Source organism: Daphnia carinata, chromosome 4 (genome assembly GCF_022539665.2).
Source record: "Daphnia carinata strain CSIRO-1 chromosome 4, CSIRO_AGI_Dcar_HiC_V3, whole genome shotgun sequence".
NCBI lineage: Eukaryota > Metazoa > Arthropoda > Branchiopoda > Diplostraca > Daphniidae > Daphnia > Daphnia carinata.
The window spans coordinates 2,759,595-2,774,771 of record NC_081334.1 but is presented as its reverse complement, the minus strand read 5'-3'; the positions used below and the strand labels follow the sequence as shown (position 1 = coordinate 2,774,771).

The 15,177-nt window shown below is 38.1% G+C and overlaps 5 protein-coding genes across 8 annotated transcripts; 2 read left to right on the top strand and 3 right to left on the bottom strand.

Moving 5' to 3' along the window:
- Positions 1–180: 180 nt before the first annotated feature.
- LOC130694693 (DENN domain-containing protein 1A-like) lies at positions 181–3,791 on the bottom strand. Its single transcript, XM_059494944.1, has 12 exons — positions 3,639–3,791; positions 3,343–3,501; positions 2,954–3,281; positions 2,723–2,877; positions 2,593–2,659; positions 2,367–2,402; positions 2,205–2,306; positions 1,884–2,150; positions 1,697–1,822; positions 1,113–1,631; positions 812–982; positions 181–685 (listed from the first exon to the last, which is right to left on the bottom strand). The coding sequence occupies exons 1-12, from the start codon at positions 3,653–3,655 to the stop codon at positions 314–316; spliced, it is 2,319 nt and encodes a 772-aa protein (XP_059350927.1). The 5' UTR covers positions 3,656–3,791; the 3' UTR covers positions 181–313.
- Positions 3,792–3,855: 64 nt separating this feature from the next.
- LOC130694694 (beta-hexosaminidase subunit alpha-like) lies at positions 3,856–7,937 on the top strand. Of its 2 annotated transcripts, none has more exons than XM_059494945.1 (12): positions 3,856–3,940; positions 5,353–5,533; positions 5,603–5,650; positions 5,734–5,962; positions 6,025–6,152; positions 6,239–6,444; positions 6,515–6,630; positions 6,689–6,896; positions 6,978–7,212; positions 7,282–7,416; positions 7,506–7,663; positions 7,749–7,937. In XM_059494945.1, exons 2-12 carry the CDS (start codon positions 5,360–5,362, stop codon positions 7,819–7,821), a joined length of 1,710 nt encoding a protein of 569 aa, XP_059350928.1. In that variant the 5' UTR covers positions 3,856–3,940; positions 5,353–5,359; the 3' UTR covers positions 7,822–7,937. The 2 variants fall into 2 exon arrangements, with proteins under 2 accessions (XP_059350928.1, XP_057373778.1); XM_057517795.2 differs by having other exon boundaries at positions 3,872–3,940; positions 5,357–5,533.
- Positions 4,478–4,840, top strand: LOC130695206 (ribosomal biogenesis factor-like). Its single transcript, XM_057518327.1, has 2 exons — positions 4,478–4,597; positions 4,673–4,840. Exons 1-2 carry the CDS (start codon positions 4,478–4,480, stop codon positions 4,838–4,840), a joined length of 288 nt encoding a protein of 95 aa, XP_057374310.1.
- LOC130694673 (uncharacterized) lies at positions 7,280–9,265 on the bottom strand. Of its 3 annotated transcripts, XR_009420851.1 has the most exons (6): positions 9,012–9,265; positions 8,759–8,938; positions 8,423–8,629; positions 8,188–8,348; positions 7,939–8,067; positions 7,280–7,698 (listed from the first exon to the last, which is right to left on the bottom strand). XR_009420851.1 is itself a non-coding variant. In XM_059494952.1 (5 exons), exons 1-5 carry the CDS (start codon positions 9,178–9,180, stop codon positions 8,059–8,061), a joined length of 726 nt encoding a protein of 241 aa, XP_059350935.1. In that variant the 5' UTR covers positions 9,181–9,265; the 3' UTR covers positions 7,280–8,058. The 3 variants fall into 3 exon arrangements, 2 of the variants coding, with proteins under 2 accessions (XP_059350935.1, XP_059350933.1); XM_059494952.1 differs by having other exon boundaries at positions 7,280–8,067; XM_059494950.1 differs by lacking the exons at positions 7,280–7,698; positions 7,939–8,067 and having other exon boundaries at positions 8,160–8,348; positions 9,012–9,263.
- A 178-nt stretch (positions 9,266–9,443) lies between these two features.
- Positions 9,444–11,126, bottom strand: LOC130694657 (DNA repair protein RAD51 homolog 3-like). Its single transcript, XM_057517744.2, has 7 exons — positions 10,891–11,126; positions 10,599–10,827; positions 10,429–10,535; positions 10,137–10,306; positions 9,943–10,074; positions 9,690–9,881; positions 9,444–9,622 (listed from the first exon to the last, which is right to left on the bottom strand). Exons 1-7 carry the CDS (start codon positions 11,024–11,026, stop codon positions 9,512–9,514), a joined length of 1,077 nt encoding a protein of 358 aa, XP_057373727.1. The 5' UTR covers positions 11,027–11,126; the 3' UTR covers positions 9,444–9,511.
- Between the last annotated feature and the right edge of the window lie 4,051 nt (positions 11,127–15,177).

Below are 15,177 nucleotides of genomic sequence, written 5' to 3'. Positions count from 1 at the left end.
TGTTCGTAGGTCTACCCATAGCCTGAAAGACGGTTCATGGATGCAGGCAGCTTATCATCGGGATATGTGACCCTCTTCGATATACTTTTGTGACAACGTCTACACTTGGTCTACACGCTGTAGCAAGTAGTACTACATGTATCTACATTTTAAAACATTAACAATTAAAAAAAACGCGAGAAGGAAGAAAGCGATGTAATTTGTTAAAACGAAATAAATTTAAACATTTGAGTGCCTATAATCAGGGAAGGAAAATACGATGTTCAATTTTTATGTATGTATACAGATGACGGCCACGACAACATTGTTATATTTAATCAAATGTTGTCCAAGCAGACTTATCGCCCACGGAAGAGTCGTTAGTTTTGACGGGGTCGGGTACAGAGACTGTTGGCCCAAGATTAGTACGTGTAAACGCCAACAGGTTACTAAATGGATCCGACCCTGTATCAAAACGGCTGGTGTAGCCTTTAAAATTTACCACTCCACCATTACCACTGCTCGCTCCAGATGGCACTTGAGGCTCAGCGACCTGTCGGGGAACGTGGAAGGAATAGACCGGATTAGACTGTGTTATTCGTACGGTTTCTGATTCCGTTCGGGGAGCTCCCAATGGGTCAAACTCATCAACTGGCGAAAGGGAAGTTGCTGAGTCCAAGCGAATAAGATCAATCTGCGCATTGCCCTGCAAAACAAAAGAGATTAGTAAAATAGACAATTTTACAGCAAACTTAAACGGACAAGCTACGAGCAAGGCTGAAATAAACAAAGGTAAGCGTTTCCCAAAATAAAAACAGGCACAGAACATTACCTTGCCAGACAGCGGACTCTTTTGTGCCTCGGAACGTTTACGACAACGAAGGGGTGGCAAGGGAATTGGTTGAACAGAATAGGGTCCAACGTTCAGGATAGGTGCACTATTTTGACGGAGGACGGGATTGGCAATAGGGGAAATAGGAGGACTGGATAAACTGGGTTTCCTCTGCAAAAATGGAAATGGAAAACGAAAAGATAAAAAACTAAATAAAAAAAGAACAAACACCAATCACCACAACCAAAATTCAGAAAAACCAAGCAAACAAGGAAACGGGAAAATATACAAAGATTTTTACTGAACGATCTATGGCCGGAGGTGTTGATTCGGTTGAGGCCGTTCTTGCCAAAATATCTTTCATGTCGTCCATCAGATTGAGATTGAGAGGAGTCATTTGCAGCTCATCTTCAGTGCCACTCTCTTCTGAACTAGAAGAGCTTGCCCCGTTAGTTCCTGTAGGAAAACCTGGGCTGGATCCGCTAACATGGTAATGTTGGCTAACCGATGTCTCACACCTCCGTAGAGAATGATTTCGATCTAAGAAGTTCGAATTAAGTTGATGACTTAGCGTTGCAGGAGACACAGCAGTCCTTCTTTGATTTGCTGATACGTCGCTAACGCCGAATTTAGGAGACGATGGAGCAGATCGAGGTTTGTCACGCAATTTAGTGTTTCCAGTTGAAAATGCAGCCCCCTCCAATTCCCTATGTATTTGCATGTCTTTGAATTTTGAACGCACTTCTCTATAAGCTGTCCGGCTCTTTTCTTTAGCTAACCGGCCGACGGTTTTGACGGCATTTCGCATTGCCGGGTTGGCCTATAGAGCAAGTAAAAAGAGAAATATGTTTCAAAAATACAAAGCACTTGGTGAATAGTTTAAACCTTTTTAAAAAAAACACCACTTTCTTTTTTCATCGTGGTGAGCCATTCCTTGTACTGTTGCTTTAGGCGACTACTCGATTTATCAGAGTAGAGGCACGCCTCTAATTCAAATTCGTCCGAAAAACCCTGCAACGTGTAAAGAGAAAGGTTATCTTTATTTACTTGCTTGCTGGTTCTTTTCAATTACTTGTCCTGAATTTAACATTTCAAGCCGTTCTTCAATAAATTGTTGAAAGATCTGTAGTTGTAGCATTGACTCTAGAAAGGGACGTAGAGCTAAAGGCCGAGACTGAACAAGAGCATCTCGACAAAAGGTAATCTGTTCGCCTTGTCGAAAGCGAAGTGCGTCACGGTAGCCTCCTATAAGCTGTACAAGAGCTCGAAGGAAGACTCGAGCAACACCATCACCCATCATGTTCCCGGGCGTTTTTAATCGTCTTCTCATCCCATTGACCTTTGATAGAAAAAAATTGAAGACAGGGCAAACTAAATTATAGAAATTTCTTACTATATCTGGAGGTAGGCGATCCAAATCGTCGAAGGGGGTTTCAATATGGTTCGTGTCAACATCCAAGACTACCAATTCACCTAACTCAGACTTCCGAACTCTCTGCGCATATCATTTAGAAAGTAAATAGTGTTATGGATGTGAGCAAGTGATGAGTAGTACCTCCCACGTGCTAGTCGGGACTCCTGACAAGTACGGCTGTAAGCGAACAAATATCACAGAATTAAAACTTCAACAAAATAAAATGAAATAATGATAATAAGAAAAAAAGAATATGCTAGTAGATACGAGTAATGAATATGAAAACAAAACCAGTTTACCATAGATACGTATTTTAAAAATGAAAACAAATAAGACGATAGAAATTGAATTCAAAAATTCCTTTCACCATTGGAGCAAGTAGGTAATCCATCAAATGCGGAGGAAGAACAGGAATGTAAATGTGCTGCCAGATCTACATAACACATAAATTTAAAAATTTAAGGTAACCTACGAATACTGCATTGTGGTTGTTTATCATTGGGTAGATCACAGCATTAGCCGCTTGAATACAAGCACTAAGTCGAGATATCCTGGAAGAAACCATGACGATACGCCGCTCGTGCAACATGGAGGCGAAAATAACCATCATATTGTGGGCGTCCACCGCGTTGAAATATTCGGTCAAATTTCTCTGAATATAAAAAAGAATTGTAAATCTATAATCTAGGGTTAAAGCCCATTTGAAAAATTAGAGAGCTTATGCTTACATTCTCTGGAATGCTGGGTAAAGTATAAGTGTTAGGACATTTGCAAGTATACACTCTATGAGCCCTTCCGAAAGGGATATGAAGAGTTGTACTTGGAGCTGGAACATCTCTTTGGTAGAGTCCTTCCAGAAAGCTATTCAGATCTGGCACAGCTTGTTCTTGCATCAACTCCGCAATCTGATTGAGAATCTTAAAAAAAAATTCATGCCAAGGCAAATAACTGATGATAACTAGTGCTGTCTGGGCTCCTGGTGCCTGACGACAAAATCCAAAAGTCCATTTTGAATCAAGGCTTGTCAGCACAAAAGAAAAGTGTTGCACTGTATTGCTAGAGAAAAAATTCAGATTTAAAACAAGACAAACTAAAACACCGTAAGGGTTTTATTTACCATGGCACATCACAAGGAAATGCAAACAGAGAAACTTGTTTTAACATTTCGTCATCTTTAAAACTTTCAGGGAACTTTTGAACAACCCATGGCTGTTTGTTTGATGTTTCTGGGCTCACTATTTCACAGAAGCACTCGAGCAGGTGTTTTACATCGTTTCTAAATAAGGTAAACGAAATCAGATCAATTATCCACTGCTTCAGGCAAAAACAGCAAACCAACTGTGTATGGCTTATGTACACTATTATGTATGAAATAATTCAGTATGAAAATCATATCCGAGATAGAATACGAACCTTAATCTAGATCCCATTTTGAAACTGGGATTCTATGACCCTATTTTTCTAACACATTTCAGTTTTCTTTCCCCATATCTATCACTTTTTGCCACTGATCCAGATTTTTTGACAGCACTCGAGATCTATTTCACACCAACTTTACTTCGAAATTTGTCGCCAGATGGTCGTACTAGCTTAGCAGACGAAACGTGGGCGCGTGTTATCACCTCTAACTATTTTAGTACGTTATTCACAATCACATTTATTACACAAACGTAACATAAAACTTGTGATAATATATTAGAACACATCTTCTTAAGGTGAGTGACAGTCTGTCGTTTGTGCATTTGTTTAGATTTCTGTGCTTATAGGAACCCGTCTTATTTGATAGTTGTTGGTTGTTCTTTTAACTATTGGTTGTAAATCTTGCTTACTTTTTTGGGTTACCACTTAGATGCTTGAACATTATTTGAAGTTGCTAGGGAACAACTTAACCATTTTTCCTGCACTTTAAACATGCACTGGTTTACACATAAGTTTTAATTATTACTATTGTTATTATTATTTAAAAGGTTCTTGGTTATTGCATTGACATTGGAGCTAACAAGGTTTGTTTCAACAGTCATTGTTGAACAAGGATATGAGACAGGCTTGTTTAATGAAAACTAAAGCTTCGTTCAGTTTTTTTAAATCTTTGTTTTTCACATAGGCTGCATTTAGGCACAAACCATGCCAGCTTTTTTCTCGAAAACAATAATAGTATTACATATCCTTTTCTAGGGTACATCACTGTTTGAACATGAGATAAATCCCATTATTGATTGTTCTTTTTAACGTCTTTTTTGTCCCAAGTCAACATGGGGAAAAATAAAGGAGGGAAAAGTAAGCAGAATCCCGTGTTCCGAGTTGCGGGTGGTAAAGCAGCCAAAGCTAAAGCTAAATTCAAAGCTCAACCAGTTAATACGAATTTAAAGAAGGTACACATATGATGTCGATATTTGTAGTTGATAGACACATTATGATCGTAGACCCTTTCTCTTTTTTCTGATTAGCTGAATGCGAACATGCGAGAAAAGATCGAGAACCTGGACAGTAGTTTGGGCAAAGTTCGAGAAAACCTAACAGCTCTTCCCAAAAAAAAGGAAATCATTGTTAACGAAGCCGTGCCACTTCCTCCTGCCGATATCAACAAAGCTATTGACAGCATTGCTAGCTTATGAAACTATAATGACATGGAACCTTTCCGACCTTGTTTCTCTAATGCGACGATCGTCAATAAAATTTTTTGATGACCAATAAGTATTGTGTCGATGACTTCCAATCGATCTTCAACGTGTTTAGCTTCGGCACCAAAAGGTTCAGTTCTAGTTGGAGAAAATAGCGAATCGTACAATATTCTTGTTCAATGTTACTCAGACCTTTTCAGGTACATTATTCTCTTTTGAGAAAGTAGAACCGTCGAAACATGATTCTGGGTATCCATAGCACTATTGAGTATAAGGCGTGCCCCCATTGCTTTTGTTTTGAAACCGAAACAAATTAATAGCCAGTCGTCATGGAACGCTAGATGGCGAGTTTTTAAACAGTCCAACAGATAATGTTTCAGTCTGAATTCCTATGATCGACCCCCTAAACGCACTTTTTCTGGAAAGAAGAGTTGTTGTTTGCTAATCATATAGTCATTCATGTTAGTGATCCGTTACATACAGCGTGCTGTTTGATTTTTTTTCAGACAGGAGATGGCGATGAAAAGTGTTAGTATCCTTTTACTGCTGTTGGATTTTTCCCTCGGATTGGCAGAACCGGACTTTCATAAGGCCAATCTTCGTTTTCCATTTGATTTACCAAAAGGAAATGGAGCCTGGATACGCCCAACTGTGGGGCAGATTTGGCCCAAACCCCAACTTGAACAGGTGTGCCGTTTAAAACTTTGTCCGTCATAATAATGAAATTTGAATCCATTTATATTCAATGTTTGTTAGTCTACCGACAATTTTATGGTGCTGAGACCAAACGACTTCCATTTCCAGGTATTCCAGGCTGACTAGAGAAAAGAATTTAACAGTCCTTGAGATTTTTCTAGCGATAACATTTTTTTACTGTTTGTTTGCAGATTACTGGGAATACTTGCGATATCCTTGAGGAAGCTATTCACCGTTACTATGATCTCATTTTCTTTCCGCCAAGGGGAAGTGGAACTTCAAAACGATTTCAGAAGCTTTCTAATAAGTACAGCATGACCTGGGAAAACCATGAAAATTTCCGAGGTTATCTTGATACCGTTGTTCTTCACATGATGCAACCGTGTGAAAAATTACCATCACTGAACATGGATGAACACTGTAAATTTTGAATCGTCATAAAAAATCACAAACTTGTTCCTTACCTCGAACAACTTGAATAGATGAAATCAAGATTGATGCTGCGGATAGACCACGCGAAGGAATCATATTAGGCCAAAGTGTATGGGGAATATTACGCGGACTGGAATCTTTTAGTCAGCTAGTCTACTCATCACAAAATGGAATAGCGGTGAGTCAGATTACCTAAAATATTCAAAACAGAAAAATGTCGACAGGAAACCAGAGCATCCAATAATAGCCTACCTGTATCTATAGTTTCAAATAAATTCAACAATGATAATGGATTTTCCGCGATTTCCCCATCGTGGCTTGCTGCTGGATAGTTCCAGACATTTCCTACCACTTCCAGTAATCAAAGATAATTTGGACTTAATGGCTCAGAACAAATTGAATGTATTCCATTGGCATATAACTGATGATCCGGCTTTCCCCTACGAAAGTAGAAAATTTCCTAGCCTGAGGTGAAAATTGAGCCCATTAATAAAGTTTCTTGGTTTTCTTGTCTAAAATAAAAATACTTACGATTAACAGTCAATTAGGATCTTTCAATCCGTACAGCCACGTATATAGTCCCACGGATGTTGAAGATGTTATCCAGTATGCTCGGATGAGAGGCATTAGGGTCATCCCAGAGTTCGATACGCCTGGTAAACAATAATTTTCGAGTTAAATCACGTATCACCGTTTAAAACAGTATTTGTCTAGGACACACGCAGTCTTGGGGACCCGGTTCTCCTGGTTTACTTACTCGCTGCTATAAAAAAGATGGAACAGAAGATAACTTTTTTGGCCCGATGAATCCAGTTCCTGCTAAAAATTACAAATTTTTAAAAGAGTTCTTTGCCGAAGTTTTCGACGTGTTTCCCGATTCGTACGTCCATCTGGGAGGCGACGAAGTTGATTTTAGCTGCTGGTAATGTAGCATTTGAAGATGCCTAAATTGTCTTCAGAATTTTTTCAAGTTGTAATGTGGTAATTTTTTGGCTCCATTTAGGGCCAGCAATCCTGAAATCAAAACTTTTATGAAACAACACGGATGGGGTCAAGATTTTGCACGCTTGGAACAGTTTTTCATGCAACGCTTAATTAATGTTACACAAGACGTAACTAAAGGGGAAATGAGCTACCTGGTATGGCAAGAAGTTATTGATAACAACGTAACTCTCCCAACTGATACCGTAATTCATGTATGGAAAGATGGCAATAACTTCCACGATGAACTAGCTCGTGTAAGTAACTCCTTAGTAGTTTTCGCCATTACTAATAACCAAGAAGCGTATTGGCTATTCGTTGTACAGGTGACAAAATTTGGCTATCGCACGGTACTTTCTTCACCTTGGTACCTCAATTATATCAATTACGGCATCGACTGGGATCGTTATTATCTAGCAGAACCCTTGTCATTTAACGGAACAGAAAGCCAAAAAAGATTGGTGAGTTATAGATCGAATTACCATAAAAGCTGTGGCCATAACGTTCTTCTTGTTCGCCATTCACTGTATCCTACTTTTTGTTCCATAAGGTAATTGGCGGCGAGGCATGCATGTGGGGAGAATTTATCGATGCTGTGAGTGTTACATCCATTACATGGCCTCGAGCTTCGGCTGTAGCTGAACGGCTTTGGTCTAGTGCCAGTACCAATGATCCCCGGCTCGCCGCTCCACGTTTGGAAGAACACAGGTGAAGAATCGATCTTTTTTTTCTCACCAACTTTTCTGCATTAACAATTAAACCGTCGTTTACTAAAATTTCAATTTTACTCAAGGTGCCGTCTACTTCGTCGAGGCTTCAATGTTAATCCAATTAACGGCGTAAGCTATTGCGATATTGAATGGTAATGCTGTCTTTCACGCATTCCTTCGCATAATCCACGTTATTTTCACAAATTATTAAACATTTGTATGCGTACAAACATGCTTAGGTATTTTTAACAATACAACGATATCTACCGTTACCTGACAAAAAACGTTTTCTCGCCTTGTAAGTAAATTGGTTTTGAACGCTTAATGCAATGGAAAGAATAATCCCTGTAGCACGAACCCGCCATTATTTAGATTTGTTTAAGACGCCGTAATTCAAAAATTCTTCATGTATGTATATAAAAAAAATAAAAATAAAAAAGGAATGTTAGGACTTGTTGCAGAATGAAGGAATTGATGACAGAAAGTCACAAATGCCTGTAAACATATTTATTTTTCAGTCACCTCATTAGTAGGGGAATAAATATCCTTGAGTCGAGAATCGATATACTTTAATAATCCGTGCAATCTTCTTCTAATACGCTGTTTATCATCTGGTGCACATCTAAGAATGAACGACTGAAAGGAATCTCCTTCATCCAAGTTGGATTCATCTGTACACTGACCTATTTCAAAGAAAAGAACACAAATGTTTCACATATTGGCAGCAAAAATCAAGAAAAACAACAAAGATTTCTACCTGGTTGGTAACAAGATCGGATGTAAACATGGCATAGCTCTTTGGTGCTATGCACTTCAGTTTGTGATTGGGAAACAAGTTGACTGATCATGTTATTAACTTGATGCAGAGCTTCTTCTTCATGACTGCTGCGTTTAGTAGTTACTTTCAAATTTACATCTGCCAACGTGGCAATCAGATTATCAACAGCATTAACTGCTCCTAATCCTAACAAAGAATGAAAATACATACATGATATTGTGATAACTATGGATAACCAAATTACAGTACAACTACAACAGAGATTTCTATTATTTATTATTACACATTTGAATTTAACTGTGGTATCATTCTTACCAGAAAGTGTGGAAGTTTCTGCTGAAAGTTCTTCTCGTAAATTCATTAATATAGAAAATAGTGATTCCTGTTCATCTTCCAGCAGTAAAGCTTTAGCCTTAAAGTTCATCACCATTTTCGCAAGTTCATTCATCAATGGACTGTGATAGGATCCATTGTGTGAAGAAGAATTCTGGGAACCTGGACGTAGTGGCAGTTACAGAATAAAATTATCGCAAAACAATGATTAGTTAAATCTCAAGTTATATCTTACTTTCACAAGAAAGCGCGGTTTCACACTCCGTTATCGTAAGGGAAAACGATTCGTCAGTCGGTGCGTTCGCAGCCATTCCTCGAATCACCTTACTAAAGCCAATTCTTTGCCTACAAGTTGGACAACTGATGAAAGAATGACGATCAATCATTGACGTTTTCGACCTCATGATAATTATAATGGTTTAGCAAATACATTACAGACGTTTGTTTTCCGGAGAGAATCAACGTTTGTAAAACAGCTCGACAAAAACCAAGGAAACTCGATATTGCCATATTGCTTAAATTCAGCTTTTAAAGTGCCTTTTTTTTTTCAAAACTAGAAATATTCTTTAGCTGATTGTCTGGCATTTGATTCATTAAAATTATGTTCCTTGGTTACAGAATTCAGCATCGATCTAACAGTGTATAAAGTATGTACAATATTATCTTATATAGGGACTAATTATATGACAAACATAAACTGTTAGCAGCGATGAGAAGGTACTGGACAAAAATGTTTCAGACGTCAGAGTTACTGAAAATTATTCCTGGAATACCATCCTCAACAATAGCAATTGGAGGTGTTACTTCTTTGTCGAAACAAACATCCCGTATGCCGTCTTGAACAACCTATTCACAGCACTTTAAGTTATCTAGTGCGAGAAGTTATCGAGATCTCCAATTATTAAGGTTGTACCTGGTAGGGTGCAGAGCCAGGTGGTAATGAAGAAGATTTTATAAGAGTTGCCCATCTGAAACTTCGTGACGGATCCCAGTCCAAGATAAGGCGAAAAGTGGGGGCGTGTCCCCAAGATGTACCGAGAGCGGGAGTTAAGCGACCTTGTCCTTTAGAATCGAATTTTGTTGTCATTTGATTTGTTACGACCACCTAATCAATAAGGCATTAAGACATTTAACCCACAACTTAATTTAAAATAGAAATGAGGTACAGCAAGTTTCGATTCAACAGCAAGGCGGGCGAGTTCGGCGGCGATTTTATGCAGTACGCGGCTGCGTAAGGCTGCATTTTCCAAATCATGACGAAAATGAAAGGCTAAACTGTCTATTACTATTAGTTTGACCTGCAAGCGGTAAAAGACGAACGATAAATTGACAATTTTTAAGCACAATACCACATATAAACCTGATCATGTGTTTTAAGAAACTCCTTCAGTATCATTACACATGAAAGAAGCTCAGTCACTTCCTTACATCTGAATACAAAGATATTTTCTGTAATTGAGGCCAAATTCCAATTTTCAGCTGCTAAATTCATGGAATTTCTGCAGTGCTCAATGCATGCAAGGCTCATATCTACACGAGAGACAAAAATGAATAAACGGAAAAGAAATGCCTTCCATGATTTTAAATCCAATAGTTTGAAATTTTCAAAATATTCAAGGAAAAATGAATGTGTTAAATATAATATGCATAACCTTGAAGTCTAGAAGTATTAAAGCTTCCTTCTGTATCAATAAACACTGCATTGCCTTTAAGCCCTCCACATTCTTCTGGTATTTGTACAGTGACACACAACTGGAGACTAAATGTTAAGAAAAATTGCTAAAGATCTCCCATCATTGATAATGTGGTATGTAATCTTTACCAAAGTTGAGTTTTTCCAACACCTGCAATTCCAGAAACTTCTGTTACTTTAGATAGATGGATACCTCCATTTAGAAGTTTGTCAACATTTTGACTCATAGTGACAATAGGACAATTCTTTTGTTCTTCTCTTAGAATTTCCAGAGCAGTTTTAGTTTCAAGGAATAATCCGTGTGGTTTTCTTACAAGATCTAGCACGTCTGCAGCATCTTCTAGAGATATCTCTGCACCTACAGAAAAAAGTTTGACCTTTTCGTCTTATATATTTTCTATTACTTGATTTTCGTAATCACTTGAAGAAAGCTCTGAAGGCCGTAGGTTTGCAACAGAACCTGTCGTAAGAAAGCCAGCTTTACCCAACTTGCTTTGGATGGACATGGGAATGGGATATGTACAAATTGGACGACTATTCGTAATGCCCATGGCCATTTTCTTAAACCGATTTCAAAAATTTTCGCCGTCAATAAAGTTAAAATCTTCATTTAACATGATGTTTAGCAGACGGTTCCATGTTTACAACTGGCGCGCAGTTTAGTGGTAACGGGGTAGAGTAGATGGCGAGCAGCTTAAAATCATGCACTGCCATCTAGTGGCAATCTACTTCCAATAATGAATGGCGCCATCTAGCCGAAATTGAAAATTAAAAAATAAATAAATAAAACACACCTATCTCTCTAAACGAAATTAATTTAAAGGCCCACCATTTGTACCAAAATCGGGTTTTTGGATACATATGGCAATCCTTTTTACCCCCCCCCCCAAAAAAAAAAATACCGCCTTTTTTTTCTATTTCACTGCTGCCGCCATCTATCGGTTGGTAGGAGTAAAACAGAAAGTAAGGCCGATATTTTTATTTTATTTATTTTTTTTTTTTTTTTTTGGGGGGGGGGGGGGAAGGAAAACGGGTTGCAATACATTGCATCAGACTGACCTATTCGCCAACCCAAGTGTGATATGTCTTTCTTGGACAATTATTTTATTTTGCTACTATGTTTGGTAAACTGCAATTATGCCCAATATTTTTGTCTTGGCATTTTAGGTTTCCTCTTAGATGATCTATACCTAATCATGTGTTCTAAAGTGATCTGCTTTCACAGCAGCTACATTTCTGTGTTCTTTTCCGTTGGTCTATGGTTCTGAATTGAGGCAGGTATATCCATCTCTGGGTATATCTATTATGCTATGTCACTAAGTATTATAGGGAAGTACTATAGGGAAAAGAATAACTGAAGTTGATTGAGATCTATTCTGATTCTCCTGGTATCCATCTCAACAGGTTTTTCTTTGCTTTTCAACACCCATTTTATAGTGGTACATGTGGCTTTGATTACTATTACCATAAAGACTGCTGAAAATGGGTGTGGTACAGAAACCCAGAAATGGCATGAGTTCAACATCAAACATGGATTAGGCACTTATCGTTTTTTTGTCTATCGAAAAAGTATTTTTAATGCTATTATTTTGCATTCACAGCATTTTAGCAGGGGATCAAGTCAAATCGGGAAGTGTTACAGGATGGAAGAGTTGCCCTGTAGTTGAAAAAACACTGAGAGTGCATTACTGTTAAGGTATGAGGTAAAGTACTAGAGTAATGCAAATTGTCTAATGAGAAGTATCATCTTGTGTTAATAAATCCGGTACAATCCTCATAGAATCCTTCATGGATCTGTCACAGCTAGAAGCCTCTAATAATTCTGCTTCTCTGGCTAAAGAACAACTTGTCCTTTACATTCAGAGTGTTGGTGAAGCTGGATACTTAAATGGCCCTAAAGATGTTTCACTTTGCTGGCATTGCAGCGATGAACATCATGCATGGACTCTTTAGGTATGAAAGGAATTTTCTTGAAAAATTTTTGAATTTATGATGAAGCTCTTCTCCTCCTTTTTGCCAACTGTGTCTAATCTACAAAAAAAAATTTATCCAATAGGAAAGGATTTTCATATACTGGGAACATAACTATCAACAATGCAACATTCTGCGGGTGCTATTTTATCATTCAAGAGCCTTATACAATGATTTTCATCTGCAATTTGTATGGCATTTCCCAAGCTTCTGCCAGAAGTTGAATCTATGAGTCATGTAAGTCACATGAGCAACAATTGAGATGCTTAATGGTGTTGTTTATCTTTTCTCAGTATAGGTTAATAGTAACATTGGATCTGAAAAAATTCTTGGTTGGGGCAAGACACTGAATAAATTGTATTGATTGGATGGATGACATGATATGATATTTCTATACTTAATTCGGATTCCCCAGACGGTATTTGATATTTAAAAAATTGAAGTGCATATCTGGGCTCCCTTCCTTTCCGTAGCCCCGTTTCCCCTTGACTCGTAATAAGCCCGTAGGGGGTCATGCCCCTACTGTACGGTATATATAAAAATAACATATACCGAGGTTTGGAGGGCTCTGGCCGGAAAGGGGACGTGGGGATCCGCTTAGTCCGATGATGTGTTCACGGAGGGCGACGTGGCTACCCACAAATCCGAACTAAAGGTTAATCGCTCCAGTAAAAATGTTCCATATCTTCGGCTCTTCTTCCGGCTTTTTTTTTTTTATGTAAAACGGATTGCCATTTGGCAATCCGTTTTCCCCGAAAAAAAAAAAAAATTTCGTAAAAAAAAAAAACACACTTTTTTTCTTTTTTTCCGACACGTAGCCATCTACCGCTCAGACTCGTTATTACTGGCATAGGCAATTTCAGTCCATTGGATGCCATTCGCAGTTAGTTCAGTAGCGTGGATGGAGAATAACGCGTGGCTGGAGGAACAAAAAAATGGATAAGATAATAAAACAAAAAAATGGTAAGTATAAACATTATTATATTGGTTTTCAATTATTAATTATTGTTTATTAGATCAAATTATGAAGCTGCAGGCCCAAATATTGGAACAACACAAAATATTAGATAACAGCAAAACTAAGGATGGTAAGGCCTAATATGTAATGGTTCTATTTATTTGCTTTTATTCATTTGTGTTTTGTAGCTCAAATTTTGAGTCTACAAGCTCAGCCAGGGGATAAGAACAAATTGGAACAGAACAGTTTCCAAACAGTGAAGGAGGTTTTTCCAAACTCATCCCTAACTGAACATGAGGATGAATTGGCATTAGGCGAACACAGTCAGTACCTAAACTTTTCAAATAAGAATTCAAAATAAGTATAGAATTTTAACAAACAATTATTTATTCTTTAGTTATTCAGTCTACCACCTGACAGTGTGTTGAAGTTCAATTCTGTTAGTGCTGCACTAAAAGAATTGTTAGTAATAAGTCCATGCAGCGAAGGAAGTGAACAATTGTGGGACCGTATTTGGGCCGAAAAATGGGTGTGGTACGGAAACCGAGATATGGCACGAGTTCAACATAAAACATGGATTAGGTACTTTTTGGTTTTTTGTCTATCGAAAAAGTATTTTTAATGCTATTATTTTGCATTCACAGAATTTTAGCAGGGGATCAAGTCAAGTCTGGAAGTGTTACAGGATGGAAGAGTCAGCCTACAGATGAAAAAACACTGAGAGTGCATTACCATTAAGGTGTGAGGTAAATTAACAGAGTAATGCAAGTTTCCTAATGAGAAGTACCATCTTGTGTTAATAAATCCAGTACAACAGCAATCCTTTATAGTTCTGTCACAGCTAGAAACCTGAAATAATTCTGCTTCTCTGGCTAAAGAACAACTTGTCCTTTACGTTCAGAGTGTTGGGGAAACTGGGTACTTAAATGGCCCTAAAGATGTTTTAATTTTGCTGCCATTGCAGAGATGAACATCATACATGGACTCTTTAGGTATGAAAGGTTTTTTCTTCAAATAATTTTGAATTTATGACGAAGAATTTCTCCTCCTTTTTGCCAACCAGGTCTAATCTACCAAAAAAAATTTTATCCAATAGGAAAGGATTTTCATATACTGGGAACACAACTATCAACAATGCAACATTGTACAGGTGCTAGTTTATCATTCAAGAGCCTTATACAATGATTTTAATCTGCAATTTGTATGTCCTTCCCCAAGCTTCCACCAGAAGTTGAATCTATGAGTCATGTAAGTTACATGATCAACAGTTGATATGTTTAACGGTGTGGTTTTTCTTTTCCCAATATAGGTTAATAGTAACATTGGATCTGAAAAAATTCTTGGTTGGGGCAAGACACTGAATAAATTGTATTGATTGGATGGATGACATGACATTTCTATACTTAATTCGGATTCCCCAGACGGTATTTGATATTAAAAAAATTGAAGTGCATATCTGGGCTCCCTTCTTTTCTGAAGCCCCGTTTCCCCTTGACTCGTAATAAGCCCGTAGGGGGTCATGCCCCTACTGTACGGTATATATAAAAATAACATATACCGAGGTTTGGAGGGCTCTGGCCGGAAAGGGGACGTGGGATGCCGCTTAGTCTGATGATGTGTTCACGGAGGGCGATGTGGCTACCTACAAATCCGAACTAAAGGTTAATCGCTCCTGTAAAAATGTTCCATATCTTCGGCTCTTCTTCCGGCTTCTCTTAGCCAATCACCGGGTAATCTCCCCGGTGGGTCAACAAGGCAGTGTCTCCCCCTGCCTGGGTT

Bases quoted from the DNA above. Each gene is read 5' to 3' on its own strand.
- LOC130694673 (XM_059494950.1), bottom strand. From the start codon at position 9,180: ATGAGGTCGAAAACGTCAATGATTGATCGTCATTCTTTCATCAGTTGT. The intron at 8,939-9,011 runs GTAAGATATAAC...CACTACGTCCAG, and splicing joins AACCGCGCTTTCTTGTGAAA to GTTCCCAGAATTCTTCTTCA. The intron at 8,630-8,758 runs GTAAGAATGATA...ATTCTTTGTTAG, and splicing joins AGAAACTTCCACACTTTCTG to GATTAGGAGCAGTTAATGCT.
- LOC130694657 (XM_057517744.2), bottom strand. From the start codon at position 11,026: ATGGCCATGGGCATTACGAATAGTCGTCCAATTTGTACATATCCCATT. The intron at 9,882-9,942 runs GTACCTCATTTC...CTTATTGATTAG, and splicing joins CTGTTGAATCGAAACTTGCT to GTGGTCGTAACAAATCAAAT. The intron at 9,623-9,689 runs GTACAACCTTAA...TGCTGTGAATAG, and splicing joins CTGGCTCTGCACCCTACCAG to GTTGTTCAAGACGGCATACG.
- LOC130695206 (XM_057518327.1), top strand. From the start codon at position 4,478: ATGGGGAAAAATAAAGGAGGGAAAAGTAAGCAGAATCCCGTGTTCCGA. The intron at 4,598-4,672 runs GTACACATATGA...TTTTCTGATTAG, and splicing joins TTAATACGAATTTAAAGAAG to CTGAATGCGAACATGCGAGA.
- LOC130694694 (XM_059494945.1), top strand. From the start codon at position 5,360: ATGGCGATGAAAAGTGTTAGTATCCTTTTACTGCTGTTGGATTTTTCC. The intron at 6,445-6,514 runs GTGAAAATTGAG...TACGATTAACAG, and splicing joins AGAAAATTTCCTAGCCTGAG to TCAATTAGGATCTTTCAATC. The intron at 7,417-7,505 runs GTGAGTTATAGA...TTGTTCCATAAG, and splicing joins CAGAAAGCCAAAAAAGATTG to GTAATTGGCGGCGAGGCATG.
- LOC130694693 (XM_059494944.1), bottom strand. The intron at 1,823-1,883 runs GTAATTGAAAAG...TACACGTTGCAG, and splicing joins AAATGTTAAATTCAGGACAA to GGTTTTTCGGACGAATTTGA. The intron at 1,632-1,696 runs GTTTAAACTATT...CTTGCTCTATAG, and splicing joins GTGGTGTTTTTTTTAAAAAG to GCCAACCCGGCAATGCGAAA.